The 21,676-nt window shown below is 39.2% G+C and overlaps 2 protein-coding genes across 17 annotated transcripts in view; both read right to left on the bottom strand.

Moving 5' to 3' along the window:
* The window catches only part of LOC144052537 (N-lysine methyltransferase KMT5A-A-like), a 21,998-nt gene extending 7,852 nt beyond the window's left edge, over positions 1-14,146 (bottom strand). For 6 of the 12 annotated variants that reach the window (XR_013294234.1, XR_013294240.1, XR_013294235.1 and 3 more), the window contains exons 1-9: positions 9,791-13,499; positions 9,537-9,699; positions 9,064-9,126; positions 7,933-7,986; positions 6,890-6,943; positions 5,865-5,930; positions 1,178-4,502; positions 924-1,086; positions 460-522 (exon numbers count right to left, since the gene is read on the bottom strand). Coding sequence is in view for 4 of the 12 variants with exons in the window: in XM_077566689.1 (XP_077422815.1) it covers positions 460-522; positions 924-1,086; positions 1,178-1,295 (344 nt within the window). In the remaining 8 variants the exon portion in view is untranslated. Of the gene's footprint in view, positions 1-459; positions 523-923; positions 1,087-1,177; positions 4,503-5,864; positions 5,931-6,889; positions 6,954-7,932; positions 8,025-9,063; positions 9,127-9,536; positions 9,700-9,790 lie in introns of those variants that run through there. The other 6 variants (XR_013294238.1, XR_013294236.1, XR_013294239.1 and 3 more) reach the window with 6 other exon arrangements.
* Positions 1-16,073, bottom strand: part of brip1 (BRCA1 interacting helicase 1) — a 113,125-nt gene extending 97,052 nt beyond the window's left edge. For 4 of the 5 annotated variants that reach the window (XM_077566680.1, XM_077566682.1, XM_077566683.1 and 1 more), the window contains exon 1: positions 15,844-16,072. In XM_077566680.1, coding sequence (XP_077422806.1) covers positions 15,844-15,936 — 93 coding nt within the window. In that variant the 5' untranslated portion in view covers positions 15,937-16,072. Of the gene's footprint in view, positions 1-15,843 lie in introns of all 5 variants that reach the window. The other variant, XM_077566681.1, reaches the window with a different exon arrangement.
* Positions 16,074-21,676: the final 5,603 nt, after the last annotated feature.

Below are 21,676 nucleotides of genomic sequence, written 5' to 3'. Positions count from 1 at the left end.
CGCAATTAAGGTTGTCTCTGATTGGTCAAAATCAGACTCAAGTAGGGCCTGGCAATAAATCAAATTAATTGAATAAATTAAATTCAAATTGAATCGTTGAAAATTTGCTAAATCGTGAAATGTATTTTGTCTTCTGGATTATTAAAAACTGTTATAATGTTCTGTTACATCCAGATGTTATTGTGAGTTGAAATTTTGCACAAGTGGTGGCAGAATGCTGGATGGTTGGTTTAAAAGACTTTTTATTTAATTTTTTGGCCATATCGCTTAGCCTCAGACTAAAGTATACAAACAATCCAATATCCATTTGTTGCACGTCTTTGCAATGCACATATTGCATGAGCCATTCGTGCGCCAAGATATTTTCCACATATTGTGCAGCCCTAGTATCTCCACCCTCCACTAATGTCTTGCTTCTGAAAACTGATTTCAACAACATTCAAAAAGAAATCTAGTCACCTGGTCAACTTTGGCGCAGTCTGTGATAGCGGTGTCTTCATCAGGTTGTGCTTCAGTGGAAACCTGGGGTAGATGAATAGAAAAATACCAATACAATTAAATTCTTACTAAGACTAGACTGCTATACTGTAATTTCATGTAATCATGAATGTGCGACCAGTAATTCTAGTATGTCACATGTATGAAACAATATCCAAATGTCATGATAAGCAATCACGATATGATAATCAACATGATATTGTGAGGTTAGCGATACTCACGATAACTGTAAAAGTAAAATAAAAAAATAAGTCACAATATTGTAAAAAAATGAAATAAAAACAAAAAAAATTATATTGAGAAAAGAATGTACTTTTGCTTTTGAGTTATAATTAATCTTTTATGTTTTGTCAAACCTTGCACGATAACCCCCCCACCCCCAAAAAAAACAAAATTAAGTGTGACAACACACCATATAAACATACCATAGTGTTTTTCCATTGTAGTGAAATTCAAACATGAAAACCTTCTGGGCATCATGATACACTCTCAGCCTGTTTTCACGTTCCTGTTTGCTTATAACTTCTCCTCGATATTCAGTAGGAAAGACTCCCTTCTGAAAGGAGCAGGAACTGAACACTCCTCGACCTTACAAAGAAAAAGGGATACAACAGAAATATTTCATTATAACAGTAATGAAAACTAGGCCCATACTAAAGAATCTTTTACCAATACTCACCTTTGAATGAATTAATATATTTTATGGTGAAGCCATCCTTGTCTTTACCTAAGGATGAAAAATATGCTACCTCTTCTTTGGGTTTAACTTTTGCCCTCTGTGGCCTCATGACTGACATATCTCACTGAAGATAATGATCTAAAGCTATAGAAAAAAATGAGTTTCAATCAGTTTGATAGGTAACTTGGTGCAGATGTTTTGAAGTTGACTTTCTGTGGACCATAATATCCTGTGCAGTGTGCAGTAAATGTGCCAACGAAAATAAAATAGTGGATAGCACAGCTCTGCTAAATATTTGCATAAATTAAATGTAATGAACACTAACAGACTTTACTGAAATATTTCTATTTAAAGAACAAATTTAAGTAAACACAAATGCAGCAATTTACCAATACTTCATTTATACTGTACTGGTAATACTAAACCATTGTATATTTTCACATCACAAACCAGCCTATCAAACCAGCCTGTTATTGCTTTCCTCTTAAAAATTTCAATTAGCATTTATCTTACTCAACAGACGGTTAGCTCTGCTATGCTAACTGAGCTAACCGTCGCTAACAAAAGCGTAGCAATTCTAAATAATTAGCTGCAACCATCATAATCAACAGATGGTTAGGTATGCTAACGTTAGCTTAGCTGCACTTACACTGGACTTGCATTATAAATCATTTTCAGCAATGTACACAAGCGACCAACATTAAAATAAACAAGTTTCTGGAGGAAAAATTCGAGCTTCAAACCTACCTCATTAGCACAGCTACACTGCCATCACGTCTCGTGAAGTAATTAGAGCCGGGGGCGGTTCTCTATCGGGGCTGCTAGATGACGTCACTTCCGTACTCCGGGCAATATAATAAATCACATTTAAATCAACAAATTGGTTCAGTGTTGGATTATGAACTTTGTTGATAAGAGTGGCTATTGTTCTATGATTTACAGTGTCAATTAAAAAAAAAAAATAGATCACATTTAAAATTAACCCGAAAGGCTCATATACTAAATTAATTACCACAGACGAAAACAAAGGATATTATTGCTAGAATTATAGATAATTTTGTAATCGTTTAATGTGATTTCAGTTTGCTTTTTTAAAAAGTTATTTTTTTTTTTTTCATTAACGAAAATGTTTTTTTGCTTTAGTAAATAAAATAACCTTGCTGCTGTCACACAGTTGCTGTCCGAGGATGTTTTGGTACTATACTTTAGTAATGGACGCATGTGTTTTTTGGCAAAATTGTGAGCGAGCCCAGTAACTTGGCTTAGAAGCAACCCTGCAAATGAATGGTCACATGATGCTTTACTGTTGGCATGAAGCAGGACTGATGGTAGCGCTCATCTTTTCTTCTCCAGACAAGCATTTTTCCGGATGCCCCAAACAGTTGGAAAGGGGGTTAATCAGAGAAAATAACTGTAACTCTTTTTTCCTTATTTTGGTCTGTGTTTATGGAATCCCTTTTTCACTGGTCACACCAGGCCATCCTCCAAAAGTCTTACTCCCTCACCATGAGTGTAGATGGACTCATACCTGCTTACTGCCATTCCTGAGCAAGCTCTACACTGGTGGTGATGTCCTTATCCCTGCAGCTGAATCAACTTTGGGAGATAGTCCTGGCTTTTGCTGGATTTTCTTGGGTGCCCTGAAGCCTTCTTCACTTAAAGTTTGTAAGGTCACTAAAGGAAATTACTTTAATTTTCATGGCAAATAGGGACTTTGCAATTCATCTAATCACTATAACATTCTGGAGTACATGTACATGCAAATTGCCATCATAAAAAAACAATAATAAGTCAGCACTGCAGATTCTTAGAAAATCAATGTCATTCTCAAAACATTTGGCCGCTGGTGTACAGAAAGATGTTATACTGTAAAGGCAGGGTGGGATGTTAAATGATGAATTAATGTACGGCACTGACAGTTTCTCTGTCTCTGCTGTTAACCATTGTACATTTTTAAATAAACAACCACTGAAATAATTAAATACTGAAATATATAATTAAATATCGTAGGGTATTTCATTATTTAATTATTTACTTAGGAAATGGTGGCTGCAAAAAAAAAAAAAAAAGGCTCTGTGTCTACAGACAAACATTCACAATACACAGCATTTTGAGAAAAAACTGAATTATGGAGACGTGCGTAATTGTGAGGACAGGTGATGGTCAGCCAATCAAATGCTGTGAAATATACACTGGTGTGAATTATTCATGAAGTGGTGCATTACAAGGACCTTCCTACAGGGGGCGCCATCAAATACACAAAAATACACAAATTCACGTAATTATGCTTTACAAGGACATTGGCTAAAACTTTGGATTTAGGCCTTCTACAGCCCTAGAAGCACTTCTGCATTGAAATAATTATGAGGACATGGGCTGTGTCCTCATAATTCAAAATGTCCTCGCAGCACGGCATGTATTCAGGTGAAATGTCCTCATAATACACAAAGGCAAACACACACACACACACACACACACACACACACACACACACACACACACACACACACACACACACACACACACACACACGCAGGTTTGCCTCTGTGTATTATGAGGACATTTTTTCCAAACCTGTTTAATTGTGTATTACGGGGACACCCCTTTCCGCTAATGCCAGAGAGATGGGACTTGCACCCCAAAAAATTTTTGGGGGTCGTCCAGGGAAATTTCACTTCAAAACTTGAAAAAACTCAACGCACAAAAAAAAGAAAAACCTGAAAAAACAGTAATTATGAGGACATAGATAATGAGCTAAATAAGCCACGCCCATGGCAAAAATGGTAATTATGAGGACCAACTCACATTACAAGGACAAAGTTTACACAACACACAGCAACCATGTCACTGAAGTGACTTGAAAGTTCTGGCATTCTGACGTTACACAAACTGAAATGACATTGATGTGTAATGACTTACCTGATATAAGGTCGCATTGTTGTGCATAACAATACTGTGAAATGCAAAGTCATACCTGATCCTTGAGCACCATGTTACAACTTTAGGACAGACTGAAACTGGTATGTTAATAAAACATGCTTCTTATGTGAACAGGTTATCTGGGTCAAGCACATCTTTGTAATGGATAAGTTAGACATGAAACCAGATGCAAAAGAGTCAGTGAACATTGAACATTTTATTCTTTAAAACATGACTACCTCTCATCTTAAAGATGAGCAGTTTTCTAATAGCTCATTACTGGAATACCTTCGGATTTCAGAATTTCTGAAACAGGTTCAATGTAGGAAGTGTCCGAAGTACTGTGAGAATCTGGAACATATTCCTCTGCTGATGAATCCTCACTTGAACTGGATACATCAGCAACCTAATTTTTTAAACAAAAACAATTATTACATACATACAGACATACATATACATATTGTCACTGTCCTGTGAAAAACACATCCACCATATTTTCCAGACTATAAAGCGCACCGTGATACAAGCCGTGCCGCCAAGAAGGATCGCTACCGGAGAGCAGCCCGCAACCTAAAAATGGAAACGTGTTTTTCACAGGACACCAATGATATCCATATATACAGTAGACGCACACATACATGTGCATATATACAGCGGCTCTAAAATTGACACCTGCCGGATGCGGGTTAAAGTTCCTTTTGGCGGGTGGTCATAAATATTTACTAGCTTTACTTCGCTGTTACTTAGTGATGTTACACTCGAAGTAGAAGCTTGAGACAAGTGTCGAGCGCTCCCGCCATTGATGGGCTAATGTGCTAAAGTTCATTTACCAAAGATAGGTGGTCTTCATCATCAAGCAGTTTTGCATTTTTTTTTTTTTTTGCAATCAACGGGATATGTGCCAGATGCTGGAGCAAACTAGAAAAGCATTTAGAACCTAAAGTTTGTGCATATACTAAAGATTATTATAAATCTAGTCACCACATTTATTCGAAAGATGAGATGAAGCATTTAACAAGAGGGATAGTTAATATGCTTAATCTATGGCATTGCCCCTAAAACGGGTCTTGTGTGATACAGTCCTTCAGTTACAGTAGACGTTTTCTATTTTACCGAGTCAGACAGTCGTTAAGATTGAGACAATTGCTCAACATTTAGCTGCTTGCAACTAAAGACAGCGGTATAAACATGGGTCATAATTTATCCTCTTGACTAAATTATATTCATTCAATGAAAATGCCTGCACTATTAATCCTGGTTGCGTGAAACAAAGATCCATTGCAGATACAAATAACACACAAGATAAAATACCCATCATGCCAGTCCATTCTAGTGCAGCGAAAGGTCCAAAACATAAAGCACATTTATCCAAGCTTGATACAAGTGAATAAACTACCTGATGTTTACACTCCTGTTTTAAAAAAAAATAATAATAAATTATAGCGAGTTCACCTCTAAAATCCACCATAAATAAATTAATGGGAAAAAAAGATCACTACAGTGCATAATCTAAATCACCAAACTGCCAACAAATCTTCAATTTGAGATATTTTTAATGTTGACTTGTAGAAATTTTAGTCCCATACAAGCGTATTGTTGGATACAGTATTTTTAACGTCTTGGCAATACACATTGCATAAACAATTGTTGTGATTATATTTGTTAGTTATATAGTTTAGCCCTAGCATCTACTCTACACTCTTCACTCCTAACGTCTTGCTTCTGAAAACTGATTTCAACATCAATATTCAAAAATAAATCTCGTCACCTGGTCAACTTTGTCTGTGACAGCTATGTCTTCAGCTATGTCTTCAGGTTGTGCGTCAGTTCAAACCTGGTACACATGAAGAGAAAAATACATATAAAATTCAATTCTTACTAACACACAAGACTGTACCTGTGCATGTACACAGTTACAGTACATACAGAACAATGAATAGGTTAAAGTATTGTGAATGCAAACTCATTTTATTTGCCATTACAAAAATAAATAAATAAATCCTTCTGCACTACAGGTTTGTGTAAATTGGTGACGTCTATTTTTCACAATGAAACAAAAACAAGAAAATACACAGTCCTCAGAGAATCCATACCTGACCAGAGTATGAATTGTGAGGACTGTATGTGTAACTCCAAGCCCTGAAAACTTATTTTACACTCACAGTGTATAAATACAATGTCCTCAGTGTGTCAGTTATTCACAACTACGACATTGTGAGGACTATGTATCTGCGAGGGCTGCTCAGTATTGACAAAACATGCGACATGGGTGTTTTATACAATGATGGAGATTATTTAAGCATTTAACACATACCTAAAAAAAAAAGATCTATCCATATACATATATATACACATACATATAGATATATATACTGTATACATAGCGAGACGGACAGACAGACATAGCGAGATGGACAGAGCGAGACAGATAGATATAGAAAATAAAGATAGAGATAAAGATAAAGAGATCTTTATAATCCAAAGAAAGAAATGCATGTTAATGCGGAAAAATAAGCATGCTCATTGTGATCTAATCTTATCCTATTAAGTTATTTTTTGTTAGTAATGCCCCTCGATACGGTTCTCTCGTATGGCGATGCGCAATTCAGGTAGTCTCTGATTGGTCAAAGTCAGACTAAAGTATACAATACAATATTCATTTGTTGCATGTCTTTGCAATACAAATATTGCATGAGCCATTCGTGCGACAAGATATTTTTTTATATATTGTGCCAACGTCTTGCTTCTGAAAAATGTATTTCAACATCAACATTCAAAAACAAATCTAGTCACCTGGTCAACTTGGTCTGTGACAGCTATGTCTTCAGGTTGTGCGTCAGTTGAAACCTGGTACACAAAGAGAAAAATACATATAAAATTAAATTCTTAGTAACACGACTGTACCTGTGCATTTACACAGTTACAGTACATAAAGAACAATGAATAGGTTAAAGTATTGTGAATGCAAACACATTTTATTTGCCATTACAAAAATAAATAATCCGTCAGCACTAGTGGTTTGTGTAAATTGGTGACGTCTATTTTTCACAATGAAACAATTAATAGAAAATACTCAGTCCTCAGAGTGTCCATACCTGACCAGAGTATGAATTGTGAGGACTGTATCTGTAACTCCAAACCCCTGAAAACTTATTTTACATTCGCAGTGTATAAATACACTGTCCTCAGAGTGTCAGTTATTCACAACTACGACATTGTGAGGACTGTGTATCTGCGAGGGCTACACAGTATTGACATGCGACATGGGTGTTTTATACTGTGATGGAGATTAAACATTTAACACGGACCTAAAAAAAAAGATCTATACATATACTGAATACATACATACTCTATATATACAGTATATATATATATATATATATATATATACAGTATACATACAGTATATATATATATATATACACACAAATATACATATATATATATATAGATAGAGAGACAATATATAGATATAGATAGATATATAGACATAAAGATAAAGATAGAGAGATCTTTATAATCCAAAGAAAGAAATACACGTTAATGCGGAAAAATAATCATGCTTATTGTGATCTAGTCTTATACATATAAGTTTGTTTTTTTTAGTAATGCCCCTCGATACGGTTCTCTTGTATGGTGATGCGCAATTAAGGTAGTCTCTGATTGGTCAAAGTCAGACTAAAGTATACAATACAATATTCATTTGTTGCATGTCTTTGCAACAGACATATTGCATGAGCCATTCGTGCGACAAGATCTTTTTTGTATATATTGTGCAACGTCTTGCTTCTGAAAAACGTATTTCAACATCAACATTCAAAAAGAAATCTAGTCACCTGGTCAACTTGGTCTGTGACAGCTATGTCTTCAGGTTGTGCGTCAGTTGAAACCTGGTACACAAAGAGAAAAATACATATAAAATTAAATTCTTAGTAACACGACTGTACCTGTGCATTTACACAGTTACAGTACATACAGATTAATGAATAGGTTAAAGTAATGTGAATGCAAACTCATTTTATTTGCCATTACAAAAATAAATAAATAAATCTGTCTGCACTACAGGTTTGTGTAAATTGGTGACATCTATTTTTCACAATGACACAAAAATAAGAAAATACACAGTCCTCAGAGTGTCCATACCTGACCAGAGTATGAATTGTGAGGACTGTATGTGTAACTGCAAGCCCTCAAAACGTATTTTAAACTCACAGTGTATAAATACACTGTCCTCAGAGTGTCAGTTATTCACAACTACGACATTGTGAGGACTGTGTATCTTGCGAGGGCTGCACAGTATTGACAAAACATGCGACATGGGTGTTTTATACAGTGATGGAGATTATTGTGACATTAAACATGGACCGAATATATATATCTTCATAATCTAATTAAAGAAATACACGTACGTGCGGAAAAATAATCATGCTCATTTTGATCTAGTTTTATCCAAATAAGGTTTTTTTTGTTAGTAATGCTCCTCGATACAATTCTCTTGTATGGCGATGCGCAATTAAGGTTGTCTCTGATTGGTCAAAATCAGACTCAAGTAGGGCCTGGCAATAAATCAAATTAATTGAATAAATTAAATTCAAATTGAATCGTTGAAAATTTGCTAAATCGTGAAATGTATTTTGTCTTCTGGATTATTAAAAACTGTTATAATGTTCTGTTACATCCAGATGTTATTGTGAGTTGTAATTTTGCACAAGTGGTGGCAGAATGCTGGATGGTTGGTTTAAAAGACTTTTTATTTAATTTTTTGGCCATATCGCTTAGCCTCAGACTAAAGTATACAAACAATCCAATATCCATTTGTTGCACGTCTTTGCAATGCACATATTGCATGAGCCATTCGTGCGCCAAGATATTTTCCACATATTGTGCAGCCCTAGTATCTCCACCCTCCACTAATGTCTTGCTTCTGAAAACTGATTTCAACAACATTCAAAAAGAAATCTAGTCACCTGGTCAACTTTGGCGCAGTCTGTGATAGCGGTGTCTTCATCAGGTTGTGCTTCAGTGGAAACCTGGGGTAGATGAATAGAAAAATACCAATACAATTAAATTCTTACTAAGACTAGACTGCTATACTGTAATTTCATGTAATCATGAATGTGCGACCAGTAATTCTAGTATGTCACATGTATGAAACAATATCCAAATGTCATGATAAGCAATCACGATATGATAATCAACATGATATTGTGAAGTTAGCGATACTCACGATAACTGTAAAAGTAAAATAAAAAAATAAGTCACAATATTGTAAAAAAAATGAAATAAAAACAAAAAAAATTATATTGAGAAAAGAATGTACTTTTGCTTTTGAGTTATAATTAATCTTTTATGTTTTGTCAAACCTTGCACGATTACCCCCCCCCCCCCCCCCCCCCAAAAAAAAAAAAATTAAGTGTGACAACACACCATATAAACATACCATAGTGTTTTTCCATTGTAGTGAAATTCAAACATGAAAACCTTCTGGGCATCATGATACACTCTCAGCCTGTTTTCACGTTCCTGTTTGCTTATAACTTCTCCTCGATATTCAGTAGGAAAGACTCCCTTCTGAAAGGAGCAGGAACTGAACACTCCTCGACCTTACAAAGAAAAAGGGATACAACAGAAATATTTCATTATAACAGTAATGAAAACTAGGCCCATACTAAAGAATCTTTTACCAATACTCACCTTTGAATGAATTAATATATTTCATGGTGAAGCCATCCCTGTCTTTACTTAAGGATGAAAAATATGCTACCTCTTCTTTGGGTTTAACTTTTGCCCTCTGTGGCCTCATGACTGACATATCTCACTGAAGATAATGATCTAAAGCTATAGAAAAAAAATGAGTTTCAATCAGTTTGATAGGTAACTTGGTGCAGATGTTTTGAAGTTGACTTTCTGTGGACCATAATATCCTGTGCAGTGTGCAGTAAATGTGCCAACGAAAATAAAATACAGTGGATAGCACAGCTCTGCTAAATATTTGCATAAATTAAATGTAATGAACACTTTACAGACTTTACTGAAATATTTCTATTTAAAGAACAAATTTAAGTAAACACAAATGCAGCAATTTACCAATACTTCATTTATACTGTACTGGTAATACTAAACCATTGTATATTTTCACATCACAAACCAGCCTATCAAACCAGCCTGTTATTGCTTTCCTCTTAAAAATTTCAATTAGCATTTATCTTACACAACAGACGGTTAGCTCTGCTATGCTAACTGAGCTAACCGTTGCTAACAAAAGCGTAGCAATTCTAAATAATTAGCTGCAACCATCATAATCAACAGATGGTTAGGTATGCTAACGTTAGCTTAGCTGCACTTACACTGGACTTGCATTATAAATCATTTTCAGCAATGTACACAAGCGACCAACATTAAAATAAACAAGTTTCTGGAGGAAAAATTCGAGCTTCAAACCTACCTCATTAGCACAGCTACACTGCCATCACCTCTCGTGAAGTAATTAGAGCCGGGGGCGGTTCTCTATCGGGGCTGCTAGATGACGTCACTTCCGTACTCCGGGCAATATAATAAATCACATTTAAATCAACAAATTGGTTCAGTGTTGGATTATGAACTTTGTTGATAAGAGTGGCTATTGTTCTATGATTTACACAGTGTCAATTAAAAAAAAAATAGATCACATTTAAAATTAACCCGAAAGGCTCATATACTAAATTAATTACCACAGACGAAAACAAAGGATATTATTGCTAGAATTATAGATAATTTTGTAATCGTTTAATGTGATTTCAGTTTGTTTTTTTAAAAAGTTATTATTATTTTTTTCATTAACAAAAATGTTTTTTTGCTTTAGTAAATAAAATAACCTTGCTGCTGTCACACAGTTGCTGTCCGAGGATGTTTTGGTACTATACTTTAGTAATGGATGCATGTGTTTTTTGGCAAAATTGTGAGCGAGCCCAGTAACTTGGCTTAGAAGCAACCCTGCAAATGAATGGTCACATGATGCTTTACTGTTGGCATGAAGCAGGACTGATGGTAGCGCTCACCTTTTCTTCTCCAGACAAGCATTTTTCCGGATGCCCCAAACAGTTGGAAAGGGGGTTAATCAGAGAAAATAACTTTAACTCTTTTTTCCTTATTTTGGTCTGTGTTTATGGAATCCCTTTTTCACTGGTCACACCAGGCCATCCTCCAAAAGTCTTACTCCCTCACCATGGGTGTAGATGGACTCATACCTGCTTACTGCCATTCCTGAGCAAGCTCTACACTGGTGGTGATGTCCTTATCCCCGCAGCTGAATCAACTTTGGGAGATAGTCCTGGCTTTTGCTGGATTTTCTTGGGTGCCCTGAAGCCTTCTTCACTTAAAGTTTGTAAGGTCACTAAAGGAAATTACTTTAATTTTCATGGCAAATAGGGACTTTGCAATTCATCTAATCACTATAACATTCTGGAGTACATGTACATGCAAATTGCCATCATAAAAAAACAATAATAAGTCAGCACTGCAGATTCTTAGAAAATCAATGTCATTCTCAAAACATTTGGCCACTGGTGTACAGAAAGATGTTATACTGTAAAGGCAGGGTGGGATGTTAAATGATGAATTAATGTACGGCACTGACAGTTTCTCTGTCTCTGCTGTTAACCATTGTACATTTTTAAATAAACAACCACTGAAAGAATTAAATACTGAAATATATAATTAAATATCATAGGGTATTTCATTATTTAATTATTTACTTAGGAATTGGTGGCTGCAAAAAAAAAAAAAAAAAAAGGTTCTGTGTCTACAGACAAACATTCACAATACACAGCATTTTGAGAAAAAACTGAATTATGGAGACGTGCGTAATTGTGGGGACAGGTGATGGTCAGCCAATCAAATGCTGTGAAATATACACTGGTGTGAATTATTCATGAAGTGGTGCATTACAAGGACCTTCCTACAGGGGGCGCCATCAAATACACAAAAATACACAAATTCACGTAATTATGCTTTACAAGGACATTGGCTAAAACTTTGGATTTAAGCCTTCTACAGCCCTAGAAGCACTTCTGCATTGAAATAATTATGAGGACATGGGCTGTGTCCTCATAATTCAAAATGTCCTTGCAGCACGGCATGTATTCAGGTGAAATGTCCTCATAATACACAAAGGCAAACACACACACACACACACACACACACACACACACACACACACACACACACACACACACACAACCCTTTCAGCCTCTCTTTTCTAGGCATCATGCTACATTAAGTAAATAAATCAGAGCTGTCAAACTATTATTTTTTTCAATCTGATTAATCACACAGAATTGTTATTCACGACTAATCGCTTAATTTAAAAAAAATTGTATCAACTTTATTTTTGCCTGCCAAATTTAAATTTAAATGCTTTACTTTAATGAAAGTACTTATGTTAATTGCTCAAACACAACCTGTGCTATCTTTAAGGTAAACCATCCGCTGTCAGATAAAGGATCATCTGCGGTCAAAATTTATAGTGTGATTAATCTCTTTATACATGATTGATACGATAATTTTTGTGTGCTTTTAATGATTTGAAATTTGTCGCCAATACATATATTATGCATCTCTGTAACCACCATCACCTGTCCCCCTCAGCCATTTAAGTGCTTAAATACTGTCAATTTCACCTGCTAAGTTTATTGTTGTATGTCGCATCTATACAACACGGCTGAGCCCGCTATCATTTTCTGCCACTCAAAAATGGTCAACAAAGGACCATTGCCGAGAAACGTTTCTTGGGAGTGGTAATTTGGCGACCTCGTGGCTTCAAACGTCTTGGCCTATCGGCTATCAGTGGCCTGCCATCACATGAACACCAGACTGCAGTGACGCTAATTATGTTGCCTTCATGTGGTATCGAAATTATGGTAAATACCACATGTCGAGTAGAAAATTGCACGGGAATGCCCACTCATGTCGTATTTTCTACTGGACAACTGGGAATCTATTTTGATACCCGAGTTTCCGAGTTGAGAGAACTATTCAAGTTTCGCAGAGAGCGCCGGAGGATTCAGTAAGGTTAGCGCATTTAGCGGCAGCGGCATGTCGTGGCATCAGCAACGTCACTTCCGCTTATGCCGCGGCACCAGCGACTTCACTTGTGCGTATGTCGCGGCATCAGTTACGTCACTTTTGCTTATGCCGCGGCATCAGTTACGTCACACCTTTGCTTATGCCGCGGCATCAGTTACGTCACACCTTTGCTTATGCCGCGGCATCAGTTACGTCACACCTTTGCTTAAGCCGCGGCATCAGCAACTGCCTTTGCCTTTCCTCTTTACCTCGGGAGATGTCGCAACTCCATTCAACATTAGCAAGGCACCCCTACGTCACTTCCGTTGTGCTTGTCAACATTGTGACACAGCTCAGCTAGATGCCACAATGGCTGATAGGAACAGCACCATATTAGGACGCTACTTTTTTTTTTTAATCAGCTTTATTGAATCATAGAATAAGTACAAAGAAGTATCCCCGAAATAAACAAAATGAAACATTATATAATAGTAGGGGTGTGAATTGCCTAGTACCTGGCGATTCGATTCATAGGTCACGATTCGATTCGATTAATCCCAATACGAATATATAAATTGATTATTGCGGGGGGAAAAATTCCTCAAATTTAGAAAATATTAATCAGTAAACTTGTACATGTACACTGCAAGATTTGTATGAAAATGTATTTATTTATCTGAAAATTCAGGCTTATAACTGAGCCACTGCATTTAACAAACAGGTTGCAGTCTGTTTCATGTTTGAAATAAAATATTAAGGCTTAATATTCCATTAACATTCTTCCATGCATAATGTCTGAATCCTAACCCTAAGTAAGACGTTTTGTTGAATATTCCCATAAATAATTGATGTTTAAAAATGGATTCGGCCGCATATTGAATCAATTCGAGAATTGCGCGCTGTAATATCGCGATATAGTGCCAAATTGATTTTTTCTAACACCCCTATATATTAGTATACTAGTGTACAACATATAGAAAACAAACCAACATCACAAAAAAACATAATGCCAGGTGTTTCATATACATCCAAATAACTTATTTATTTACAAATATTGACAGTTTTCAGAGTCTTTCTGTTATGAGTCATTTATAATTCTAATATAGGTGATTGTATCAATGTGAAAGTGTGAAGTTGGGTTTTTGAGTTACATTTTTATTCATAAATGCAAGTATGGAACTCAAAAACCCAACTTCTCACACTTTAACATTGATACGATCACTTATATTAGACTTATAAATGACTCAGAACAGAAAGGCGCTGAAAGCAGTCAATACTTGTAAAAAAAAAAAGTTATTTGGATGTATATGAAATCCCTGGCATTATTATGTTTTTTTTGTGATGTTGATTTGTTTTATTTATGTTGTACACTATTATACTAATATATAATGTTTCATTTTGTTTATTTCGGGTATACTTTACTGTACTTTTTCTATGGTTCAATAAAGCGCGTCCAAATATGGTGCTGTTCCTGTCAGCAATTGTGGCATTTAGCTGAGATGTGTCACGATTAGTGATGGGCATGACAGTTATTTTAAGTGAACTGAATCTTTAAAATCAGTTCATTAAAAAGAAACGTTCAAAAGATGAATTCATCAAATCGTTTGTCTATGCAACACGTTCACTCACTGACTCGCTCACTCGCTGATACGTTCGTGAACCGGAAATGGCAACACGTTCACTCACTGATACGTTCGTGAACCAGAAATGGCAACATGTTCACTCACTAACTCGTTCACTCTCTGATACGTCCGTGAACTGGAAATGGCAACACGTTCACTCACTGATACGCGTTGGCTAACGCCAATAGCATGGGAGTATGTTCGCCCGTGTCTGACGCTGGCTCTGATTGGTCGTTCGCGAAGACTGAAGACATGAGAGTGGCTGAGCTCAAATGAACTGAAAAAAGAACGAATCACTTCAGGAAGTGATCCGTTCACTCACATTTACTGAAAAGATTCTTTCGTTTGAACGAAACGTACGTGAATGACACAACACTAGTCACAATGGCCGACAAGCACAACGGAAGTGACGTAGGGTTGCCTCGCGAATGTAGCACAACTCAACTTTACTTCTACAGCACTTTAAAATAAATAAATACATAAATAGCTGCATGAAAACTGCTGAAGCCTACATGGAGTAAAAACAAAAACAATTAAACATTAAATTAATAACATACAAACAGTATCACATACCAGACCAATGTCGACATTTGTGTCAAGCTAAAAGCCAGCAATAAAATGTGTTTAATACCCCGATTACGGGGTAGACTGCGTGCTCCCCAGTCTGTGAAAATAAAAAAGTGTTTAGTAAATTGACAAAAAACTAACAAACAAAAAACACGCAGTTCGCAAACACATACGAACGAAAAAAATAATTGTTCATTAACGGACATGATGCCGTGGAATGAGTAATGGCAGCGGCACAAAGTTGAATGGAGTCGCGACATCTCCCGAGGTAAAGAGAAAAGGCAAAGTGGTGGTAAGGTCTTCCCATAGCACGCGAAGGTAGGGTTACTGGACCACCGTGGCGTGAAAATAGCTTATTCTGTTTTTCCCCAAATACTGTAGCACAAAAACTGCAGGATTCAGCATGGTGAACCTTTGGCGGTGGAGTGCAATAATGAAACGCTTTTGAATACCGCAATGTGTGGTTGGCACCCCGATTTAACTTTAACGTGTATGTTAATGATGAGGTTTACATACTGAATTCATCATGGCCAGCTGAGATGGATATGCCTTGCAGGGAAACTGGACCCTCACTCCTCCAATGGTGTACTCCACCGATGGTGCAGTCATGTTATTATATTTATGTCACTAGTTTAACTAACTCCCACACACTAGAGCGCCGTCCAGTTGCGCTGATGATAACCACCATTTAGACGTAACAACAACTTCTTCTTCTTTTTCTCGACAAACAACTTTTGGTGCATGACCGCCGCCCTCTGAAATGGCGAGTGGAGGACGCGCACTGATCTGTACATACTGGATAGCCGATAGCCCATACACGCCCGTGCAAGCCGTTGAAGCCATAGATCGGCCATCTTACTACTCCCATCTCACGAAAAGACTATTGTATAAACCAGGGGTGAGCACACTCGGTCCTCGAGGGCCGGAGCCCCGCAGGTTTTAGATGTTTCCCTTCTTCAACACAGCAGATATATGATCAGCTCATCAGTATCATGGTATGTGCTGCTTTGAACACCCCCTTTTTTATTGTATCGCTCAGTTCCTTAGACCCCAATATTAGATTTGGCAGAGGCATCTTTTGTTGAATTACAGGTCTAATTTTTTTTATTAAAAAAATACAAGTTTCCTCCTGTAAACATAATTAATTATATAATATATACATGTATTTAAAGCAAGTTGTAAAATGTCTGAAGTCCCCTAGTTTATGTTTAACAAATTTAAAACATTACAAATCATGCTGTTTCTACAAAGTACTGTCTCAAATGTTCTCCAATTTCGATACTGTAAATACATAGGATCTTAGGACGAGAAGCGTTTTTTGGGAGTAGTAATATGGCAGCTTGCGGCTTCAAAAGTCTTAGCCTATCCGCTATCCAGTTTTATCAGTGAGATCAGTGAGGACTCGTTGTCAAGGGGCTATCCTTTTTCTTTTTTTTTAGCTTTATTGCAGTTTACAGAACAAACATGGCAACAGTAACGTTTTTTTTAAACAGTTTATTGGCAGTAAAACATACACATTTGGCAACAATCAACAATTAATTTTCAATACAACAATAACTGCCAGGGAACAGTAAAAAAAAAAAAAAGAATCCTAAAATCAAATATACAATGTTTAGTTACAATTAAAAAAAATTGTTGACTCCGACTGTATTCCGGTAGATGATCACATGACACCTCTAGTAAATAGTGGGCAGTGCGCAAACCACACGCTAGTTTACGCTACTATTTATTCTACTGCTACAGTTTCACGACTTCCTATGTTGCTTGTGCCAGAGAAAAGCATCACTTATAAATTCCTTTTTTTTTCTTTAATGCTTTTCAGTTCATGAGGGCATTTGATTGTTTATTTGCATTTCTAACGCCAGTGATGTTGCAGTTAAGTGTAGATTGCATTCTAGATTATTTTCATATTATGCGCAGCTACTTGTGTGGTCATTTATGTGTGCATGTATATTTTAGTGACATATTGTATTGTATGTTTCAGTTTTACAGTAGTAGAAGAAGAAGAAGAAATGGAAGACAACAGTAAAAAGGCAACTTTACTCCAGCCTCTTCATTTATTTTGAAAACTGTTCGCTATCTGTCAATTTGTGTTGGACACACACACTGAGGACAGAATAAAAATAAAATAATAATAATAATAATTAAATGACATTACAGAAATGAAATCAGGACATATTCAACTTAACACAAGAGGGAATTTCTTCCAAATATTATATATGATTTGGACTTTACGTCTTTTAATCAACCTTAAAAACTTGCCAAATTAGTTTACAAAATTTTGAAAAACGGGATTAGATTTTAGCTTTTTTTTCCTTATGAATAAAGAATTTTGCCATGCTTAAAATGAGATTCGTAGATATTTCCTCATTCTTGTTTTGAAGTTTTTTTAAGAAGGAATGTAATCTCTCCCTCCTGTGCGGGTTCAAAGAGAGTGAGCGAAATGGAGAAGAAGAAAAAAGGCTTTTAACATTGGTGTGTATTGCGTCTGCCAGAGTGGAGCAATCAACGCCAGAGTGAGCAGAGAAAAAATAACTTTTTTTGAAAAATCTCACTTCAACTCGTCACCATGGCCACAATATTTACTCACTGAACATAAAATTTTGACATTTTGTAGTCACAAGGGTCTTCTTTCAGACAAATCCACTTTTGTTTGGCAAAGGTGTCATTTAGTACCCGTTATTTCATTTCAAGCGAGGTCCCACTTTTCCGGCCGTTCAACCCCATGTTATTTTGGCCGCCTTTTTCTCCCAAATTTTTTTACGTTACAACTTTTCAACCTACTCTATTCGGTAATTTTTCATCCCATATAAAAAATTAACATGCTCGCGTTCCCCAAACTATTTCCGTTCTAACGAGCTATTTCTGGAATCTGTATCTTGAATCGTTAAGTCGTGAGAGCCTTTTGTTCGAGATGTGCGCTTTCTCATACAACTCAGTTGAAACACAATGTGTGTGCGTGATTTGTCCAACTAGTTAAAGTCAAATGTATGTGCGTGAATGTGCATGTTTGTTATAGCAACACTAAGGAACTTTTAGTTTATGTTGATTACGGCTTAACTTCTACATTTCTTGACCGATTCCAATCGTTCCAAATTTAAACTGTTCAGCTCATTCCCATTTAAAAAAAAAACATTTTCAAAAATAAAAGCACAACATAATTTTTTGTTTTTAAATGTAATGGAATGGACTGCTATTTAAATAGAGCTTTTTTTAGCTTTACTGCCCGGTCTCTCACTTCTGCATAGCAACTGCCTCAGCCAATCAGAGCTGCCTGTCATCTCTTTCACTGTTGAGCTCAACTCACCCCCTTTTGTGTACTCAAAGCTTGGCCTATGTACGACTACTACTATTGCAAATACTATTACTACTACTACTATTACTACTACTACCTTGGATATATGATTAGGTACGCCCAGGAATCTTGTCCCCCCGCCCACCCAGTGCAGCTGCCATCTTGAACAATTGATTAGGTACGCCCAAGATTCTCGCCACTACGCCCACCCAGGGCGGCAGCCATCTTGGCCAATTGATTAGGTACGCCCAGGATTCTGGCCATCTGATTAGGTATGCCCGGGATTGACTTGATTTCAACAAGTGATCAGAAATCAACAGAAAGTGACCCGAAAGTGACCTGATTTCAACAGGAAGTGACCCAGAAGTGCCCCTCCGTGAGTCATCACCTTATCGTGGTGGAGGGGTTTGCTTGTCCCAATGAGCCTGGGAGCTATGTTGTCCGGGGCTTCATGCCCCTGGTAGGGCCACCCATGGCAAACAGGTCCTAGGTGAGGGACCAGACAAAGCATGGCTCAAGGGACCCCAATGATGAACAAAAACTTTGGATCTTCGTTTCCCTTGCCCGGACGCGGGTCACCGGGGCCCACCTCTGAAGCTAGGCCTGGAGGAGGGGCTCGAAGGCGAGCGTCTGGTGGCCGGGCCTATACCCATGGGGCCCGGCCGGGGACAGCCCGAAAAGGCAAGGTGGGTCCCCCTTCCCATGGGCTCACCACCGGTGGAAGTGGCCAAAGGGGTCGGGTGCGCAGTGAGTTGGGTGGCAGTCAAAGGCGGGGGCCTTGGCGGTCCAACCCCCGGCTACTGAAGCTAGCTCTGGGGACATGGAATGTCACCTCTCTGACAGGGAAGGAGCTCGAGCTGGTGTGCGAGGCTGAGAAGTTCCGACTAGATATAGTCGGACTCGCCTCCACACACGGCTTGGGTTCTGGTAAAATTCCTCTCGAGAGGGGCTGGACCCTCTTCCACTCTGGAGTTGCCCACGGTGAGAGGCGCACAGCAGGTGTGGGCATACTCATTGCGCCCCGGCTAGTCGCCTGTACGTTGGGGTTTACCCCGGTGAATGAGAGGGTAGCCTCCCTCCGCCTTCGGGTGGGGGGACGGGTCATGACTGTTGTTTGTGCTTATGCACCAAACAGCAGCTCAGATTACCCACCCTTTCTGGAGTCCTTGGAGGGAGTGCTGGAAAGCGCTCCCCCTGGGGACTCCCTCGTTCTGCTGGGGGACTTCAACGCTCACGTGGGTAATGACAGTGAGACCCGGAGGGACGTTATTGGGAGGAATGGCCCCCCCGGTCGAAACCCGAGCGGTGTATTGTTATTGGACTTCTGTGCTCGCCACGGACTGACCATAACGAACACCATGTTCAAGCACAAGGGTGTCCATATGTGCACTTGGGACCAGGACACCCTAGGCCGCAGCTCGATGATCGACTTTGTAGTCGTGTCATCGGATCTGCGGCCGTATGTGTTGGACACTCGGGTTAAGAGAGGGGCGGAGCTGTCGTCAACTGATCACCACCTGGTGGTGTGTTGGCACCGATGGTGGGGTAAGATGCCGGTCCGACCAGGCAGGCCCAAACGTATTGTGAGGGTCTGCTGGGAACGTCTGGCAGAATCCCCTGTCAGAAAGCGTTTCAACGCCCATCTGCGGCAGAGCTTCTCCATTGTCCCAGGGGAGGCGGGGGACATTGAGTCCGAGTGGACCATGTTCCGCGCTTCCATTGTTGAGGCGGCCGATCGGAGCTGTGGCCGTATAGGTGGTTGGTGCCTGTCGTGGCGGCAATCCTCGAACCCGTTGGTGGATACCAGCGGTAAGGGATGCCGTCAAGCTGAAGAAGGAGTCCTATCGGGCCTTTTTGGCCTGTGGGACTCCGGAGGCTGCTGACGGGTACCGGCTGGCCAAGCGGACTGCGGCTTCGGCGGTCGCTGAGGCAAAAACTCGGACAGGGGAGGAGTTCGGTGAGGCCATGGAAAATGACTTCCGGACGGCTTCGAGGAAATTCTGGTCCACCATCCAACGTCTCAGGAGAGGAAAGCAGTGCGCCATAAACACTGTGTATAGTGGAGATGGGGTGCTGTTGACCTCGACTCGGGACGTCGTGAATCAGTGGGGAGAATACTTCGAAGACCTCCTCAATTCCACCGACACGCCTTCCTTTGATGAAGCAGGGTCTGGGGACTCTGAGGTGGGCTCCCCTATCTCTGGGGCCGAAGTCACTGAAGTGGTTGGAAAGCTTCTCGGTGGCAGGGCCTCGGGGGTGGATGAGATCCGCCCGGAGTTCCTAAAGGCTCTGGATGTTTTGGGGCGGTCGTGGTTGACACGTCTCTGCAGCATCGCGTGGACATCGGGGACAGTGCCTCTGGATTGGCAGACCGGTGTGGTGGTCCCCCTTTTTAAGAAGGGGGACCGGAGGGTGTGTTCCAACTTTAGAGGGATCACACTCCTCAGCCTCCCGGGTAAGGTCTATTCAGGGGTGCTGGAGAGGAGGGTTCGTCGGGAAGTCGAATCTCGGATTCAGGAGGAGCAGTGTGGTTTTCGTCCCGGCCGTGGAACAGTGGACCAGCTCTGCACCCTCAGCAGGGTCCTCGAGGGTGCGTGGGAGTTCGCCCAACCAGTCCACATGTGCTTTGTGGACTTGGAGAAGGCGTTTGACCGTGTCCCTTGGGGATTCCTGTGGGGGGTGCTTTGGGAGTATGGGGTACCGGGCCCCCTGATACGGGCTATTCGGTCCCTGTACGACCGATGTCAGAGTTTGGTCCGCATTGCCGGCAGTAAGTCGAATTTGTTTTTTGCGAGGGTTGGACTCCGCCAAGGTTGCCCTTTGTCACCGATTCTGTTCATAATTTTTATGAACAGAATTTCTAGGTGTAGCCAAAGCGTTGAGGGGGTCCGGTTTGGTAGCCTCAACATTGCATCTCTGCTTTTTGCAGATGATGTGGTGCTGTTGGCCTCTTCAAGCCGTGATCTCCAGCTCTCACTGGAGCGGTTCGCAGCCGAGTGTGAAGCGGTTGGGATGAGTATCAGCACCTCCAAATCCGAGACCATGGTCCTCAGT

Source organism: Vanacampus margaritifer, chromosome 5 (assembly GCF_051991255.1).
Source record: "Vanacampus margaritifer isolate UIUO_Vmar chromosome 5, RoL_Vmar_1.0, whole genome shotgun sequence".
NCBI lineage: Eukaryota > Metazoa > Chordata > Actinopteri > Syngnathiformes > Syngnathidae > Vanacampus > Vanacampus margaritifer.
This window is presented reverse-complemented; position numbering and strand designations above follow the sequence as displayed.